Raw genomic sequence first — 19,198 nt, 5'->3', positions numbered from 1 at the left:
GGGCTGACAGCGGCTCCCGCCGGCGGCAGCGAGGCCGAGGGAGCGGCGGCGGCCGCGGGCTCCGGGCCGGGACTCGCCGCCTCGGGCGTTGACAGAGGCGTCCCGCTTCGCCGCCTCCTCCTCCTCGCTCCCGGCGGCGGTTCCCGCCAGGCTTTGGCGGCGGAGGACAAAGGCCCGGGGCCCGGCGCGGCCCGGCCCGGCCCCCCGGGGGGTGCGGGGGCGGTGAGGAGGCGCCGGGCCCCCGCGGGGTTTCGCCGCCGGCTTCCCCCCGCCGCCCCGCTGCGGCGAGCCCTGCGCGGGCAGGTGCGGCGGCGGGCGAGGCCGCTGCCCTGCGGCGGGTCGGCGCACGGAGGCTTCTTCAATGGAAGTATGTTACCAGCTGCCGGTGCTGCCGCTGGACAGGCCGGTGCCGCAGCACGTCCTCAGCCGCAGAGGGGCCATCAGCTTCAGCTCCAGCTCCGCGCTCTTCGGCTGCCCCAACCCCCGGCAGCTCTCGCAGGTAGGCACCCGCCACCGGGGTCTGCCGCCGGCTTGGCGTCCCGCCGGTCACCCTCCGGCTAGCCCCCGCCGTGCCGCTGCCGGGCGACGGGCCCTGCCTTCGGTGTCGGTAGGGAGCCGGTGGGGCCGGCGAGGTGCGGCGGGGGCGGGCTGGCGGCGGGGGCGAGCGGCCGGCCGGCCTGCCTGCCCGGCCCGGCCGCCGGTCGTGCCTTCCCCGCCCGCTACCAAATACCGCTGGCGGTGGCGAGAACGTGCAACGTTTTATGGGTTTATGGCTCGTTATTGTCGAGGTTATCTTTTTAGCATCGGCTGTAATGCGAGCGGTGAACTCCTTAGGGCTTATTTCCAGAGCCAGGGGTTTATTTGTTTGTTCTCTAATTTTTAAGCCAGGGCTGTTTTCTAGCTTCTTCAGCTTGGGCTTTCTTTGAAGGGTCCAAGTTTCCTATGGGGTTGCCAAAAGCTGCAGTGACTTTACCAAAATAACGAACATGCGCTGCAATGCTTTATTTGGGATGCTAAGCATTTCGCCCTCCAACTATTAAGACTTGGCAATCTGTCTAGAAAGAGACAAAGATCTTTGGCTTTTTAATTTTCACGGTATTGTTCCCTGCCCGCATTACATCAGTCATAAGATGAACTATACTGTATTTTGTTTCATCTGATAGTGTTGGAAATACTACAAAAAAGGGTCATTCTAACTATCAGGACAAAAGGGAGGTTTTTCTTGTGAACGCTGCCCTAAGTTTCTGAATATGCATTAGTATGGTTTCTCAGTGAACAGTGATAAAATTATATTCTGGCCGAATTCTCTGGAGAAAATTTGGAATTATGGTGGAAAGCATGTGTTTTGGTGGGAAGTCATCTGGTTTTGGCTTCTAGGGATTTCCTGTAACATCTAGATTTAAAGGTTTGTTTCAGCGCTCTGAAATATGTTGTCCTTACAGTTGACGTCTTTGCTCTTTACACATGTAATTGTCTTTGTTGTTTACGTTTTTGGGGTATCTTACTAAGTTATTCTACTTCTTCGTGACTTGCTCTGCTTCATATATGCATATACAGAAAATATAGAGCCACCAGTCTCTCTTGTCTTTGTCCCTGGTTTGGTAGCAGTGAATCTCTGTGTGTATATGAGTGTTAGGCATGTGTATGTTTGGGGAGGAAGGATCAACAAATACTGTGTTAATGATCAGGAACTTCAGTGTATATGGACACAATTATTAGTAAGCAAATGAAGATGAACGTATGTTGACAACCTTCCCTTCCCCGAGTATGAATGTAATAATAGACAAAAATTTGGTTTTATGAGAAGTTACTTTTCCATGTAGAAACTGGGTTAGGATGTTTTCCATTTGTACCACTCCATCTGAGTTGTACTTGATGATGGTGAACTTTCCATACGTATAAGTCTTCTTGAGAGTCCAACCAAGTTTAGCATGTTTTGTCCGGTTCAAATGAGAGACATATCTGTCTTGTTTGAAGCATTTATGGCCTTCTGGGAAAAGCAATAGGCAAAACGGTCAAGGTGATGTAGTCTATTTATTCCATTTCTCCATGCTCTCTGGAGCAGGTGACACATGAAGTGTATACAAGCTTATCAAATGAAATATTGTATTGACATTTAAGTATTTTTTTCCCAACTTTTAAGCTTCTCAATGGATTCCTTGTTTTCTGACCAATATGCCACAGGTATGTTAGAGTGAGTCACAGGGAGAGGTGCTTGAATAACTTGTAAAAAAGTGAAAACTATAGGTATGCTTGACCAGGTAGTATTTCCTTTGAGTAAAACAGAGAAATAAGCCCATGCATTAATAAAAAGGGATTAGGATATTGAAATGAGGAAGCCTTTGCTAACATCGGGCAGCTGCTTAGAGTACAGCTATGTTTTGCTGTCTTTACCTTCTTCATTTCCCTGAGGTCTCCTGCAGATAGCGGGTTGTGAATGTCTACCAGACCTGCAATCACAGGCTGGCGTAAATGACGGACTAAGAAGAATCACCAGTGAGATTAATGATTGTATGTAACTTCTGAACTTAACTTCACCTTGCAAGTCTCCTGGAAGACTCCTAGTATTCCAGTTCCATTGCTGTTCAAAGAGGTCTGAGCCCTTACCGGTCTGTCATTTTCAGTCTTCTGCTTGAGCAATAGGAGTAAAACTGCAGATGCGTATTAGCAAACTCAAGAAGCCGGTACGTACAGCCAGCATTTTACAATTAATACACATTTGGCAGATTTTCTTAAAAAACTGTAAGGTCTTGAAAATGAATTCCCACTTATAGATTAAAAGTTAAATGATTTAGGCATAAGACATTTTAAGCTTATGCTTTCAGCAAGGAGGTATTTTACATGGGAAACACAGGTGAGACAAATGCATGCTACATTAGACAGCATTTAATTGTAACGATGCTAAGCAGGCAAATATTTGTCTCTTTTAGTATATTAACTGAAATTTCAGTGTAATATGTTGTAAAAGTTTCACTAAATGAGTTCAAAATGGGCTCTGTGTTGCTTTTTTAAAGCTTAAATAAAGTGGTGCTGGAAGTGACTGCAAGAATTCTGGTCTACTCCTCTCAGCCCCAGGAAGGATAAATTGTACTTACAGTATTATTAGCAGATGTTTGTCTAATCTGTTTGCTTAATCATTTTTTTAAGATACAGTCTTATGAGATGCGGTGAGCTGACATAACTCATTATTGTTGAAGGTTAAAGTCCTGACATTAGGCATGTATTATTACTACTTCCTTTATGCCATCTCTGATGCTTGTCAGGTGTTTGCTGATTCAGTTCACTAAAACAGCAGAAAACTAATACAAGGAGGAAACTGGGTAGCTTTGAATAAAATAGGCTTAGTGAAATTTGTCAGAACTGATTTGAAGGAGAGGATGGTACCAGTAGGCTTTTGAAACCCATAAAAGCCTCAGATAATAGAAATTATGCAATCTCACTAGGCAACTTAACTGTTGTTAATAGTGCTTAACTGTTCTTGTCATAAGAGAGTTCTTTCCTAATACTGAATTTAGTTCTTCCTTGTGGCGATTTACACCTGTTAATATCCCCAGTAAATGTAGATAAAAGCTTATTACTTTTCTCTTAGCAGTTTTTTTATGTATAAATTATTTCCTTGTAGTCTTTTTTCTTTCATTTCAAAGTACTAACAGAAAAATACTAAAAGTGACATCTGTTACCTGGAGGTTACTTGTGATATTTATTGTTTGAGTCCAGTCAAGTGAAAAGCTGCTATTGTATGGGTTTATACAATTGTTTGAGTTAATAATTGTCTTTGAACATGAAATAATTTAAAATGCTAGTGTTAAAGCTGTTCTTAAGGGCACTTGAATGGGTAGCTGTTGAAATGACTATGAAATTTCACACTGGTGAGATTGAATTTAGGTTCACTGTGAGATCAAGTGGATGTTAAGTAGTACCTGGGATCATACTTTTAGGGTGTTCATTCCAAATGTTACAAAATGATGTTTTTTTAAATTAAAGCCAAGCTTTCAGAGGTCAATTTTGGATTCTTTGCCTTATCTGTTTTTTAACTTGTGTTGTTAAAAGTTGTAAAAAAGAATTTCTAAAACTAACTGAACTGTCTGTACTTACTTAGTGTGAAAAGTTTTAGTCTGATTTTGTTAATGAATATGGGTTTATAATGAACACTTTACAAAACACTTTTAGATTGTGTCCTGCTTTGCACTGCCCCCCCCCCCCCCCCCCCCCCCCCCCCCCCCAAGTTGACATAAACATATCACAGATGAGTAAGAAAACTCTGGCTTAACCTGCTATTTTTGACTCATTTCTATCCTTCTTTCTTCAGTGCCTCCAAAAATGGCATCAGTGGTATCTAACAGCAGAGTCTGAATAGAAGTAAAGATCTAGTTTTGGCCTTTCTGTCCTTAAGTGTTTGAAATTGATGATGGTAAAGAAAGATACCTCTGAAGGATGAAATTCCATGCAAAAGGAGTGGAGCAAATAATACAAGACTTCATCTAAATCTCAGAAATGTAGGCACTAAGTCTGTGCCTGAAGTACCAAGCATTACTGTGTACCAGGTAGTACCATGTACTGCTACCTGGTACTTGATCGTCTAATTCATGATCCCTCTTTATTGCATCTCCATTTCATGCATTTAAGCAATATAGCATCGTGCTTTATGACTCTCTCTGTTATATACACCTGAACAGTAGACAGTAGATCATGCACATGGAATCCTAGATTCGACTTAAATAGGATGCAGTGGGGAAAAAAGTCACTAAGAGCAGCTGGAAGTGTAATGCACTGGTGAATCCTTCAGTGAAAGGTAATGCTTCCTCTGAAAAATGTATTCCCCAACATCAACCAAATGCTTTGGCCACTCTTTTCAGTGTTTGTCACATGATGTGATCCAAAAATGTTTTGCTCTGCATGTAGCATTACAAGGCACAGTTGAGAGGTATATTTTTCTGGTCTGAACATAGGCATTGGTCTTTAATCCCATGTTTGCACCTTTTTGCTGGGAGAAGCGTTGGCATGACCTATTTTTCCCTTGCAGCTGCTCATTTCTGCTTCTGCCTTTTCTTCTTAGTTGTGTCAACTTTTTTTTTTTAATCAGGTTATTTTTCAGCCTGGGCTGATTCATAGGACAGTTTTGCAAATGATTGTGCTTGTTAAAAGAAGGAAGCAGTACACCACAATGCTAGACCAGGAGTAATGAGCACTGGGGAGACAGAAGGAGTGCCTTAGGTTGGCCCTGCTATTGAATGTGGAACCTTACCCTAAATTCCTTTCTGTCCTTCTCCGCTGTTTTTCATGACTTTCCTTTTATCTAATCCTCCCTGTCAGTGTTTCTTAGTTGCTTCCTCTTTTATTAGCTTTCTTCTGCCATTTCCCCTATCTCTGCTGCATGAATAATTAACAAGTTAAAATAATGAAATAATTTTCATTATGTGATTCCTAACCTCTGGAATTAATTCTGTGTGTTGTTGCTATGCTTGCCATTCCCTTCATCTTGTATTTATTGTGTCTGGTTGCCGAGATTGCATCTATTCATATGAGAGGCAGAGACTGACTCTACACACAGCATGGACAAGTTCTGATTGGGGATTTCATGCACTACAGTAATTTTATGTGGCAGTTCATTTTTAAAACGCTCTCTGAGTTTTGTGACCAATTAACTTTTTCTTATGTTGTAGTGTAAAGCAACATTGGTACTTTCATTCTGCAAAAGGTCATAGGAGCTTATTTCATGGCCTGTAATTGCCTATGTAAGATCTAAGCAGAATAATAGTTTAAAGTCCCCATTAATTAGATTGTCTTAAATCACGTGAAGTCAATTCTTCTTTGTCCAGACTGTGTAATAGTATGTTTTGTGCTTTGTATGAACCTCAATTTTCTGATGCTATCTTTAAAGAGAAATTGGTTTGAAAAGAGTTTGTAGCTATGTGCCCCTTAAGTTGTGAAATACTGAATTTTAACCATAAAACAATTTTACAAGAAGTTGGCATTAGTACATGATAATAATGTAGTAATGTAATGCAAATGCAGGTTGTTGGAATTAGAAGTGTTTTGTATGGGACGTGCGTTTCAGCAGCTTTTCTTCAAAAAAAACCCCCTGTATTTGCTAAGTAAGTCTGTTTTTTGGTTGTTTTTTTTTTTTTTTTTTTTTTTTTTTAGGTTGCTTGAGAAAAGCAACAGTATCCAAATTGTGTTAATTCTGAGTCAGTATGGTAATATGCTCAATTATGAGGTAAAATAAAGTATCATAAAAATCATGTAATTTTTTTGACATTTCTGTTGTTCTACTGTTTTGGCACGTGGAAAATAGTGTTGAGGACATCTGCAGTTGAGTTCTTATTTCTTCAGTTCTTTTATTTTCTGCAAAGCCTATGGGGGGGGGGAAACCCTGGTAATAGTTAGAATGGTGATTTGTTAGAACAGTTCTCAGTTGTTTCAATTACCATTGGCTTATTGTTTTCATGTGTTTCCCTCATCACTCAGTATCTACAAGTTTCCACTTGTTTTCTGGTAGAATTGTAGCTTTCTGAACATAGTCATTTTCTAGCATGGAGTATCGTGGATTCATGACTATGTTTCCAGGTCCTGCCAGGTTATGGCTCATTTATAAGAAACACCTTTTGGATTGGACTAAACCTGTTGTATTTGCCTTTCTTAAAAATTCGGTGAATCTGCATGGAAATAGTGAGTAATTTGGCAGCTCAAATTAGACCCTTTTTTTTCCCCGAAGTATGAAACCAAAGTAACTTTGTTGTCTTTTACTGTGTAAATCTTTGTTAACACACATCAATGCTTTCCACATGTGAATTTGTACAGTTGGGTGTCTAAGATATAAATTCATGTAACTCACGATATGATTAAAGGAATGTAGTGTATTCTGTTAGAATATCCTTTCATTGTAAATGAAGGACTGAGGATGGACATGCTAAAAACTTGAAGAGTTTAGTCTTAATCTCGGAAATCGTACTAAATGCATTTAGTGCAAATAGTCCTTTGTGTGCGTTCACAGCTAAATGAAATGTTCAATTCTACTTGAGAAAATTCTTTTGTATAAGCAAATACAAATGTTTGGTGTATGCTTGCACACGCATGTAGGGTCTTACAGGAAGCGTGTGTCTGGGACCAGGAATTGAACCTAGACCTCTCAAATTCCATTTCAGTGTTGTGCACAGAAATCCTCATAGGAAAACTTGGAAGAGCTTGTGTTTCATTAGATGTGAAGTTTTCGTCAGTTTGTTCTGATTATGTCATTAGCAAGTAACTGCAGTGTAAATAAGCACCCTGTGTAATCCAGGAAGGCAGCTTGCCAAAGACAAAATATTTTATTATAAAAATGCAGTTCTGGAAAACTGGATTTAAGGGTTAGTTGGGGAATTGTTTGTTTGTATGATTGCATTCTAGGTGTATTGTAAGGAATTTGTAGCCAAATATTTTGTTTTCTTTCTGGTTGAAAATAAACTTGTGGCTGTTATCTCACCTTCCCTGCGCTCCTCCCTTGCATAGCATGAGAATTTTTTATTCCTGTTACAGCAGCCTAACTCCTGTTTTTCCTCCCACTTCCCCCTGCTTTGTACACCTGTGATACAGCAATCTGATTTATTATCTTCCTGACCACACTCCCACAATAATTATAATTAAAGAGATTCCTGGAGTCTGCTTTTCATCGTGAGGTAGAGGGCAAATTCTTTTCTCAGATCCTAGCTGAAAGCGTGAAGGAGCCAAAATGAGCAGCATGCCTGCTTGAGCATCAGAAAGAGCATGCTGCAATGAGAATAATGAGGATAGCTCTGTATTAGTAGGAGATTTCACTATTTCTCCTACTCCTTGCTGCCAGATGAAATATGTGGAGAGAAAGAGTTTCTTCTACCAGTGATCCCCTCCCCCTCGCCCCAGCAGACGTAGCTTGAGGCTACTCTGACAAGTAAAATTGGGTATTTATTGCATGCGAAATACAGCCTGTTTCCCACTTCAGGGCAAGAGATCAATTCTGTCCCAAGGGGAGAAAAAACAGGGGAAAAGCTGTAGGAACCTATTCCAAGAGTGTGAGGGAAAAGGTCATAATGGGAGGCTTGAGACTTCAGTATGTGGATCAGCCTTGGTATGGGAAGGGATGACCATTTTGGTGCGTAGTCTCCATCTGATGGTAGTGGTTCTTAGTTGTCTTAGAAATTGAGCTATGATGTTGGGATGCTGACACACAAGTGATTTCCTGAGGAACCCAGTTATACATCTAGATCAGAAAAAGTTAACACTCTTGCAAAAAATACTCTGTTTTTAATAGTATAGTCTGGTAGTGGAGGGCCTGTAGCTGTCATGGCAGGAGTCATGCTGGTGTGTGTTATTTCTTGCTTTATGTTTGTCCATAATGCCCTCCATATATTGATGTTGCAGTTGACAATGTGCTGAGGAGGTTTCACATTTAGTCAGGCACGAACTAGTTCTTCCATTTTTTTTAAACTTTTCAGTAAAGTTCCTGTGCAACAGTAATCTGAAATGTATACCTGTCGTGGTGGTGGGGTCTTCTTGGTAGTGCCCCATCTTAGCTTCTCTTTTGGAATCGTAAAGGCCTGTAACCAGTTTTCAAAAAGCCTGGGGTACTTGAATTTCCTTCATTGTTATCTGTGGATTTTAGACTTCCAATTTCAGCAACTGCAGTAATTCAGCTCTTTCTCATATTGGGCAAAGAAAAATCCATAGTTTCTTTTATAGCTGCAAAAATGGTGTGAAACTGCTAAATAAAATACGCCTATGTATGGAGGTAAAGGCGAGGAGTTTGATGTTCTTGCTTATTATGAGAGATCTAGAGAGTAACTTTATGGAGTTTTGTTCTGTCATTTCTTCAACTGTAAATTCTGAGCTGTATTTCTTTTAGCATGGTGGTACTAGAAATTTCTGCACTTTTCAGTGGACTTAAACGGTATATTTAGTCAGCTTTTCCTAGCTTGTTTTCATTTGGACAAAATAAACTGATTACATCTTTGTCCAAATAAAACATCTAGTGTTTAGCCCACGAACTGACAGAGGAAATGGTGGAACTTTATTGCCTGAATTTAAAAAAAGAAAGTGTATTCGAGCTTTTTTACCTTGAGAATCACATACTGTCCCAAATATTTCCAAAAGAAATTATTGCCCCCATTTTTTTTCCTTCTCCTTTCAAAAAAGGATACTGGTTTTCTTCTGAATATAGTTGCCCTGCTTATATTTTTGTCACTTCAGATTATTGTGAAAATTTTGCACCTCTAAAGGGTGGGTTGAAGGAGGATGGAGCCAGGCTCTTTGCAATGGTTCCCAGAGACAGGATGAGGGGCAATGGGCACAAGTTAGAACATAAGAAGATCCATTCAAATACACGGAAAAACTTCTTTACGGTGAGGGTGACGGAGCACGGGAACAGGTTGCCCAGGGAGGTTGTGGAGTCCCCTTCTCTGGAGATTTTCAAGACCCACCTGGATGCAGTCCTGAGTAATGTGCTCTGGGCAATCCTGCTTTAGCAGGGGAGTTGGACTAGATGATCTCTAGAGGTCCCTTCCAACTCTGAAAACTCCGTGATTCCGTGAACATAATTGAAGACTAGAAGTTAAACATAGCAAATTACAGGTACTAAATTCCTGAAGTTTTGCTTATAGGGAATGTTAGACTTTTCCTCTGATCTGTATTGGGTTTCAGGCTCTTTTAAAGAGGAGAAAGGCTTCATCTCCCTAGGAATGTTGAATGGTTGAAGCTGTGGTTACCTTGGTGTTTTTCTTTTTCATGTGATATTATGGCTTTTTTTTTTTTTTTTTTTTGCCAGTGCCCTCCAGCCTAAGTTGAAGCCTGAAGGGATGTTTTGTGTCTTAATAAAAGGCCCTTGGTTAAAATTCTTCTCCTACCACCTTTTGATACAATAGACTGGAAGTGAAATAATCTGCTGTGCACTACAAGGCTAATCCATTTTCACGAGCTTTTTAGGAAAGATGATTTGAGAGGATTAGATGAGAAGTTATTATTCATGATTGGTTGACTAAGTAGGAAAGACTATTGTGACTAATGAAGTTTAAGACTTTTTTCCTTTATCCTTAATACTGTTGTATTCATATGAGAGCATAGGCTATATACTAAAAAACTTGATTGTATTGAAACCCATTTGGGAGCTAAGAGGTCAAATTTTTTCTCTTCTGATGAATGTGGTGGAGGGTCTGGTTAGGGTAGGAGGACGCAAAGATCGATAAGCTGAAGAATACATCTTAACCTCATTTCTTGATGTAACAATGCCCATGTTTCAGAAGGTTTATTGTTTCTGACACTCCTCAAATTAAGGTTGTTAAAGTTAAGTGCAGTGGTTTTTGCATTTAATGTGTCAGGAAAAATAGGAGGGTAATTTCTTTAATTCTAGCTTGTTTGACACTCTGTGATGCTGTGCTTAGTGCTTGGAGAGGCATGGTGGTTGATTATTATCATTGACTGGAGCCGTAGTTTTTATTACTAATATTATTTTAAGCAGAAATTATTCTTTTTCAGAGAAGAGTTTTATTTAATGTCTGCAGTTGTAGTTCCAAGGCAGCTTTTGGTGTTAATTGTAAGCAGTATTGCTTGCACAGTAATTGCTTTTAGCTGCGTATTGTTACTCCTCCTCTTGTGCTGACATTTGCACTCCTCAGACCCTGCAGAAAGCTAGTTTATGGAGCTACAGCAGCAGAGAGCCCTTTCCTTTTTGTAGCAGTAATTTTCTGCTGATTTGGCTCTCCCTGGCTTTCTTGCAGGATCTGAGGAGTGTTGGTGCAAAGGAAGGAGCAGGGAGGTGCAGTCAGAGGCAGCATAGTGTGTGGCAACACTGACTCAAGTTGTTCCCACTGCAGTTGGAGGAATGTCCAGAACAGCTGACAACTGTGTGAAATTGTTTCACTTTCTCCCCAAACAAGAGTGGGCTGAATAATTTTCTGGTGTTATTCAAATTAACTAATAATGCACTGTATCCTGCTATTTGGTATTCTTGAAAAAGCATTGTGCACCCCGTGTCTTTTCTACATTAGTATTCACGTAACTTCAAAATCTGTAATTTCATCTTTATTAGATGAGTCCACGCTTCTGTATTTTTCAGATATTGGATAGATTTGACTTGGTAAAAAGAACATTTTAAAAGGGCTGTTGCTAACCTTCAAAAAATGCTTGATCAAATACATTAAGTCAAAAGAATCTATATTTCTTCCTCTTTTTTTTTTTTTTTTTTTAAACTGTAAAACATCCAGCTTGGAAATTTGGGTTGACAGACTTCTTCAAAATACAAAATTTTGTTTTTGTTTTTCTCATGTGTATGAATAGTACATTTAGAAATAATGTACAAATGAAAGGTTATTTTCATGTGAAACTGGAAGTGTCTTTCCTTTCTGCATTTTTTACTGAAATGTAGCTATGGTGGTTACAGTTTATAAATGAAATGTGTCAGAACATGAGGATCAGTCCTGTCTTTTGTTTTTGGAGAATTGCTTAGAATACTTAAAAGGCTTTCTAGTGCGTGTGTGTATGTGGGGGTGTGTGTATGTATGTATATATAAAAATAAATATATAGATAGATATGAAAATGCGGTAGCTGAATAAAGATATGGCAGGTGCTGCATAGTTTCAGAAAAGAGAGAAAAGCAGTATTTGTTGTACTGTTTGCTACCATGTCTTGTGTCTGGCAAGTCATGGGACAAAGTCATATCCTACATATATCAATTTCTAGAAGATTTGTTGCTTTCACTTGATCTTTCTAAGCAAGAAGTTTATACTTATTAGATTGCTAGCCTTTATTATTTACAGGAGGGTTGTAGAAGCACTTGGTCAGAATGAACAATAGATAAAGACACATAGTTTTACACTGTTGTAAGTGCTTCAGGATTACTGTTGGGATTGTTCTTTTTAGTTGTGTTTTTTTTTTTTTCCCTCCAGATTCCTAGTTGTTAGATATCTCCTTCAAACTTGATAGAGCTTGTCCTGAAGCATGTCTTAGTCCAAGGACAATCGTACCATAATAGCTGTTTTCTATGTTACTGAGATGCCAAGTCAAACAAGTTTGGATTGACTGAGTACATGTGTGCACAGTTGTTAAGCCATCCGTTTCTGCTGAATTTAGTAGAGCACACAGTATGCTGATTATGTTGATTGGCAGAATTATTTTGAATCCCGGCCTGATGTGCATCCAGTTTTGTGGAGATACTTGTGGGTGGGTTCATTAGGGGCCTGTGTGGAACCCAAGCCCTGTCCCTAGGAGAAGTGCCTTGAGGGATTTTGGATGCCATGTGCTGGTCTGCCCAGTGCAGCACCATGAGAACATTCCTGGGAACTGTCAACATACAGGAGATAAGATAGACCGTACTGCTGATACACTTGCTGTGTATCAGAAGAGAAGAAGCTGTGACAAAAAATGTATTGGCTTCTGTTTCATGCATGCTGGCATTTGTGAGAAGAGAATTGATCAGTAGCAGGTGATTGTTCTGCAGATGTAGTAAAACTTGAGGATGGAAAAAGTGATGTGCACAGGCATCCTTTCTTAGTAGCTCTTCATGTTTGATGTAGAAGATGCCATGTAAAGGTCTTACCTGAAATTTCCTTTGTAATATTTGTGAGAGCAAAGAATGAGGAATGACTAAAGGCAGTGTATGAGAGTTGTGCCACCAGTACCTTCTGGGGTTTATTTCCCATAGGAGAAGGTGTTTGATGGCAGAATATTACCTCTGTATTTTGTGAGATTGTTTTGAAAGCAATATGGTTTTGTTGAATGCACACATTGATCCCCATCTGTTTCATCTGTTGTATTTTCTCACCTCTACTGCCTGGTTTGTGGTATTGCTTTCTTCACATTCCTGCATGGTGGCCCAGCTACATCCTCTCGAACCCTCTGTGAAAGTTTCAGGTGTCTATGGGGCCCAACACTTCACTTTTGGAGTAAAGTGCCAATGAAAATGTGTTTGGTAAATAAAAAAAATTGATCTATTGCAAAAATATGGATTATTTTTTATAGTAATATGTAATAAAATTTTAAGCAGATATCTGGTTTTTATGAACTCCACTGATTTCATTGCTTTGTGAAAAAGAAGGAAGCGGCACTGGTCAGGAGGAGAAAGCTGTGGACTTCCAGGGCTTCCATGGGCACCTAGGCTTGTGTGAGTTGTCACGTAGTGGTGTATACTTTCATGCCTTCTTCTCGTGAAGTGATATTCTGGCTATGGGCTGTGCCACTAATTCTCTGCAGGGGATGTAAAAAAGATCGTGCTGCAGAGAGTATGGCAGCGCCTACACAATACAGAGAGGCCTCCAGTGAGGCAGTAGTTGCTGAGTTACGGTTTCCAACATCGAGCTTGCTTCTCAGTCACTTCTTCAGTGTCTCTGTATCAATTTTCTCACCCTTGTTGAAACCATACAGTGGCCTCTAGCCCTACCAGAGCAGTGAGACAGCTGTCACTCTTCTGTTGCAGTGGTCTTTTAAGCCTCTCTTGGGGCCTCACGAGGATGCGAACTGCTTCACATCCGTTTGGTCAGTGGTATTGCCTCATAGATGATATAATTATCTGTGCGCCCAGTTTGGCCCCCCTGTGCTGCTGCTGCTCTGCCTCATAGTTGCAGCTGATGCAGGACTGCTACCTGCACGCAACGGGGAGAAAGGGGCTGCATTTGAGGTGTGCCTAGAACATAATTCACTAGTGGTTTCAGTGTCGCTGCCCCTGGGCTGTGAGCTGACTTACGGTGGACGCAGGGTACAGCAAGCACTAGGTGTATGGACTTCTGCTCTAACTATGGAGTGGCAGTGTCTTTTGGAGCATGGTCGTTGAAGCGCTCAGAAATGGGGGAAGAGAAGTTGTTGGTTAGAGTTGAAGTGACTTAACGTGGAGAAAGGAAGGACACACAGAAAGAGAGTATCCTCATCTTGGAAATGAGCCTGATTCTACTGAGTGTTCAGATGGAGAGTATAGTTACAGTTTCTAGTTTCTGTGTTTTTTTTTTTTTTTTCTGAAACCCTACCCTTTGTTTGACTGCTATGAGTCTTCTGAACACCCAAGTCAACCAGTAGAGAGTATAGGCCTGAAATCATTTATAAAGGGGACCTGTGAAATGTGCTTTTTGTCCTTAGGCCACAATTTAGTGATTGGAAGGGGTTTGGTCAAAGTGCCAGAGCAATGATATTCAGAGAACTAACAAGGAAGCTACTAACGTGGGTTAATTAGACCCATAATGAACTGAAATAATTCAAAGTCAGATTTCATCCTATGAACAAACTGACCCGGCAAAAAAACACTTACAGGCAGGCAAGGGAATTGACATCCTATCATTCCAGTACATTCCTATCATTCCAGTACTTTTTTTTTATACCTTCTTTTCTATATTCAATCCCAGACATCCTGCAGGTTTTACTGTTTTATCAGCCCATTTTCTAGTTCAGGAAAAAGAAACAGATTAGTGACAATTCATTGGTGCGTTCACTTCAGCAAAAATAGATTTGCAGCGCTGAAGGCAGGTGAAATATTTGTGGTGTTAAAATGGATGTTTAGTGAAGTGATTATGTTTTTTAGTTTTGCAGTGTGGAGATCTAAATATTACGTGAGTTTTACCCGACCTAAATAATATTTTTTCCTCAGTTTGCAGTTCTGAACTAGATGTGTGCATGCTAGCTAGTTACACTTACCTGGCTGAAATGTATAAGGGTTGTGTGCATTTTAAATCTTATTACTGTTATGAAAAATGTTACAATAAAATCGGGAATCAAAATACTATTAAACCTCTGCTCTAGGGCTGAGGAATTGTACAAGGACTGTAGGTGAGAGGCGGGACTTGGTTATCTCTGCCCAAACAACAGTGACTTCTCATGTCCTCCATGATCTGGTTGAAAGGTGCTGCTGAAGCGTCTCCATCTCCTCCAGCATCTCTGTTCCCATCTCAGCTATGCAGATCCACAAAAGTGTATCCCTTCACTTAGTTGCTTTTGGAATCTTTTCTCCTTCATAAATTCCTTTTCCAAGTCTTACAGGCTCTTCTATAGGCTCTTCTGTCTACCATAGAATATGGTAGTTCTTCTCGTATGCTTTTGAGGGGCAGAGGGACTCATGCTTAGAGGACAAGGGTCTGGTTGGTCTTTAATCCTTCAGACTGCTGCTCAAGACATAAATATACATAAATATTCTGGGGTCTGATGATGCAAGCTGGGCCCTAGGACCAGTAATACAGAATTACTGGTGCAGATACTGTAGTGCTAGACTCTTTGGTGTTGCTTCCACTTTAAATTGCAGTGTTGCTCTTGTGGTAGTATATTGCTAAATGAAATTAAGGCATTTATGCTTATTTGTAAAAAAAATACTCTGTGAGATAAGGACATGTCTTTCATAATAGCTTTTTCTTGCTAGATCTCCAATGCTTATTTCTGCCTCCAATAATGGCCACGGGATATTCTGATTATTGGGCATGTTTTTTGCTGCAGAGAGCAACACAATTTCTACGTCTTTAGCTGGGAGAAGGAATCTCTGGTTGGTGGGCTTTAAAATAAAATGTTTTATTAGTATTCCATGGCCAATAAAATTCCTGCTAAAGGAACTGCATTCACCTTTCATGGATGTTCACCTTCATGAGTACATTTCAAGTATTAAGTACAAATAAGTATCATATGCTTCTGTTTGACTGTTTTTAATAGGTGTTCTGCTAAGGGGAGACTGGAGGGCTGCGAAGCTGATTGCTTTTTAAGTTCTCAAGCAGTTTTTGAATGAAGCTAGCTGGTGGACAGACCCGTAAGGGCTGTGCTTGGTAATGCTGACTCTTCATCATACTATATAAAAACTCTAATAATCCGTTCTTCATACTCCCAAAATGGAGCACATAGAATTTTGCATCTCCCACTGTCTCATGTAGGAAGAATGCCTTTTTTTTTTAACCTCACAACTTTAACTGGAATTCATTTTCTGTCATCAAGCAAATATGTAGCCTTTAGGAGGAGTGTGAGCTGTGCTTGTTGATGTTAGATACACAGAAGCGTGAAAGAGGAGAAAAATCTATTTGAATGTGTAAAACTAGCAGAAAAGATAGGTAAAATGCATAGCACAGCCTGTAATTTAAAAGGAAGAAAAAATGGGGGTGGGGATGTTCTTGTGTAGATTTTTCAAATGTTTGAGATAGGAGCTCCTATATAGTGGTATTTAGGAACTATGCATGCTTTGGTCTTGTCCTTTGATTCCTTGTAAGGGTACAAAAGGTGGCCCAAGTGCAGTGCTTTTCTGTGATAAAGGGACAAACTAGATTGATCATTCATTCATTCTCTCTCTGTCAGCTGCACATACACACGCTTCAACAAGAAAGGCATTTAAAAATGTTATGTGTGGATGGGCAAGCTTTGGAATGAAGAATTTTCAGGTTTGCTACTTTAAGTTGTCCTGCAATCACAGACCAAATAGTAGCAAAATGATGCCTTCTTGAAGATGATTAAGGAGTTTTAAGTATTCTAAGAGCAGCTCTTGAGGCCATGGGGCGCAAACCAATTCTAATTAGCCCACGGTGGAATGTGTCATTGAGGTTTTTAAAACTTTCTGTTCTATAAGGTAGATATCCCAGCATGTTTCTCAAGATGTCTCGCCATGTTAAAATCCACACAACACCACCTGGAGGGTGGTTCTTTAAATTGCCAGTCTGCTTTGTGATGTGTATCTCCAAAGCCAGCTGACAACTCAAAGCAGTTGAACATCTGCAGGGACCACATTACATAAATGTGTTGGCACCAACGTCAGTTCTTCCCACGCATTCAAATGAAGCTGGTATGGCTGTACTGTATCTTCTTAATCAGCTTTGTCCAGCCATCTAGGTGATTTGTCTTTGGAAATGATGTCAGTTACTTAAGAATTTGTGGTATCTCACATATGAGCAAGGAAAGTGCGGTTGTAAGAAACTGAGCAGGAGGAACTGAAGCTGAAGAAGCTGGTGATTAAGTTCCCTTCTGGAAGATGAGACCTACAGAATGTGTTCAGTATTGAGTCTCTTTCTGTGAACTGGTTTCAGGTATGCAGATTAAGTGAAAAATAAATGTTGTTTTCCTCTGAAGTGAACTTCTAGGCTGGTTTTCGGTGGGTCTGTGTTGCTTTTGTTTGGAAAAGCAAACTGATTTTATAGCTAATACTAGCTGCCTTGGTGTTGCCTGGAATATAGGCATGGCTGTACATTGAAAGCTTACAGAGCAGCACTCCAGAAGCTGTATCTGTACTGACAAATCTAAACAACACCAGCTGCAACTTGAGTATTTTTTTACTGTCTCAAAGTTTCCAAGTTCACATAAGCTGATAAGGAAAGATAAATTCTTATCTTTCCTTAAAAGTTAACTGTTGTATACAAGTATGATACATTCATTATAATTTGCAGATAGTATTGAATTAAATAACTTGATTTAAAAAATGTTTTGTGCGTCACAGCAAATAATTATTTTTGTATCCTATTGCTTTCTTTCAAGTACAATAGGTGAAGCATCATAATTACAGCTATTGGAATACACAAGTTTTTTGTTCCCAGCCTTTTATTCATAAGTCGAGGGCATTAAAGTTAAGAGAATGCTCCCTCCGTATTTTTTATTCAGCCTCTCATTTTTCAGCTTTCATGTAAAGATTGCATGTTTTCATTAACTCTTAAGATTTCAGATCAAATGCTCAGTATTTCTGTAACAATTAAATTTGGTTAGTGTTTTTCTGTTGGTGGAAAAAGGGGAAGTGAAAGTCTTATTTTAGTGGCTTTAAATTACAAATATTGATAGATGTTGCATCATAAAAATGGTGGGTGATTATTACATTTTTCAGGTGTTTTATGCTTTCTAAAATAGGTTTTTATCTTAGCCATTATATTATAACCAAGTATATTATTCTTATAGTATTTTGGCATGGGTTGGTGCTATACCTGAAAGCAGTCTCTTGATAGGGGATTTCTAAGAGGATTTGAGGATCTGCTCTTTCAGGGCTGGCTTGGGGATGGAAAGAGCCTCACCAGTTAATGCCTGACTGCATTTCTTCTGTATTGTTCCAAAAAACTTTGTCTGGATTAATGATTTTGGTTCCATCAACAGACTGTTCTTTTACCAGCACAATAAAGAACCTAATGTAAAGTCATCATCAAGCAGATCCCAGAATCCTGGCATCCTTGATATCTTAGAGACCTTCGTTGCGCAATACAAATTAAGTTGTGGGCTGTTAGATTTCTGCAGAAATCTAGACAGGAGTGCAAGGCCAAAAAAACCTGATGGCATACCTGAGGAGGATTCTGTAGATCTAGAAGGCATCTAAATCAAGATACTGAAGATCATTTTATCAATTTTGATAAAGATTAAACTGGTTTTGTAGGTACTGAATTAGCCTTTTATGTCAACAGATATAATGGGCCTGTTATGTCATTGATAATCATTACAGAATTGATATGCCATTTAGGTGCATTGCAGTTCTTGGCTATTTGGAAAGCTTAAGATGGGAATCTGTGTGATACTTGACATCATGCGTTGTTTCTAGTTATTAATTTATATTCTCTCCTGATCTGATGATGCTTCAATGCTTTTAGTGCTGGGTATTTTTTGGTAGCTTGCCTGTCAGTTTCAACCATAAGTACAAAACCAGTGTTGTGCTAGAAAGCCAGACAACCTTCCTGCCTGTTGTCTCCCTCTCCCCCCAAAAATATTTTTTTCAGGAACATGGATTAATATCAGATATGGCAAGTGATTATTAGCAGGACTATTTTCATTTCAGGGGACACCACTGGTATGATGTTGATTTAGTCTGGTAGTTTGGCAACACCTGCAGTTTAAAAAGAAAAGGGGAAAAAAATCTTTTACCTACACTGAAATGATAAGTGTACATATCAAGGAAATGAGTCACCAAGTATTCTCTGTTGGAGAAAGTGGTTAGGAATCCAAGGAGCCTTCTGCACACATGTAGCAGGCTTTGACAGGCACAGATTTAGTGCATACATGTAGACTGTAGCCATATTCATAAGCTCACTAAGTCTGTTCTAGACTTTATCATACCAAATGATCTCAGTCCCCAGAATGTGCTGATTTGTTGTGCGTGATACAGAGTTGCTCTCTGAAGGTTTTCCAGGTATCTAGCAGTCCAGATTGATAGGGAAACTGAGTAATTTACTTCTTAAGACTTTGTGCAGACTGGTGTGGTTCATAGAATTGCTGTTGCATATGAATGCCAAAATGGAAACTGTTAGGTGGGGGGAAAAATAGTCTACTTGCTGCTTGTTGAAA

At 40.0% G+C, this 19,198-nt stretch overlaps 1 protein-coding gene across 1 annotated transcript in view; it reads left to right on the top strand.

The window, feature by feature from the left end:
- Positions 1-361: 361 nt before the first annotated feature.
- The window catches only part of PDE7A (phosphodiesterase 7A), a gene marked incomplete at its 5' end in the record, with an annotated part of 75,969 nt that continues 57,132 nt past the window's right edge, over positions 362-19,198 (top strand). The window contains one exon of the mRNA XM_082479627.1: positions 362-499. Coding sequence (XP_082335753.1) covers positions 362-499 — 138 coding nt within the window. The remainder of the gene's footprint in view (positions 500-19,198) is intronic.

This window comes from Vanellus vanellus (assembly GCF_965231255.1).
Source record: "Vanellus vanellus genome assembly, chromosome: 2".
NCBI classification, from domain to species: domain Eukaryota; kingdom Metazoa; phylum Chordata; class Aves; order Charadriiformes; family Charadriidae; genus Vanellus; species Vanellus vanellus.
The sequence above is the reverse complement of the archived record's forward strand: the minus strand, read 5'-3'. Positions and strand labels throughout refer to the sequence as shown.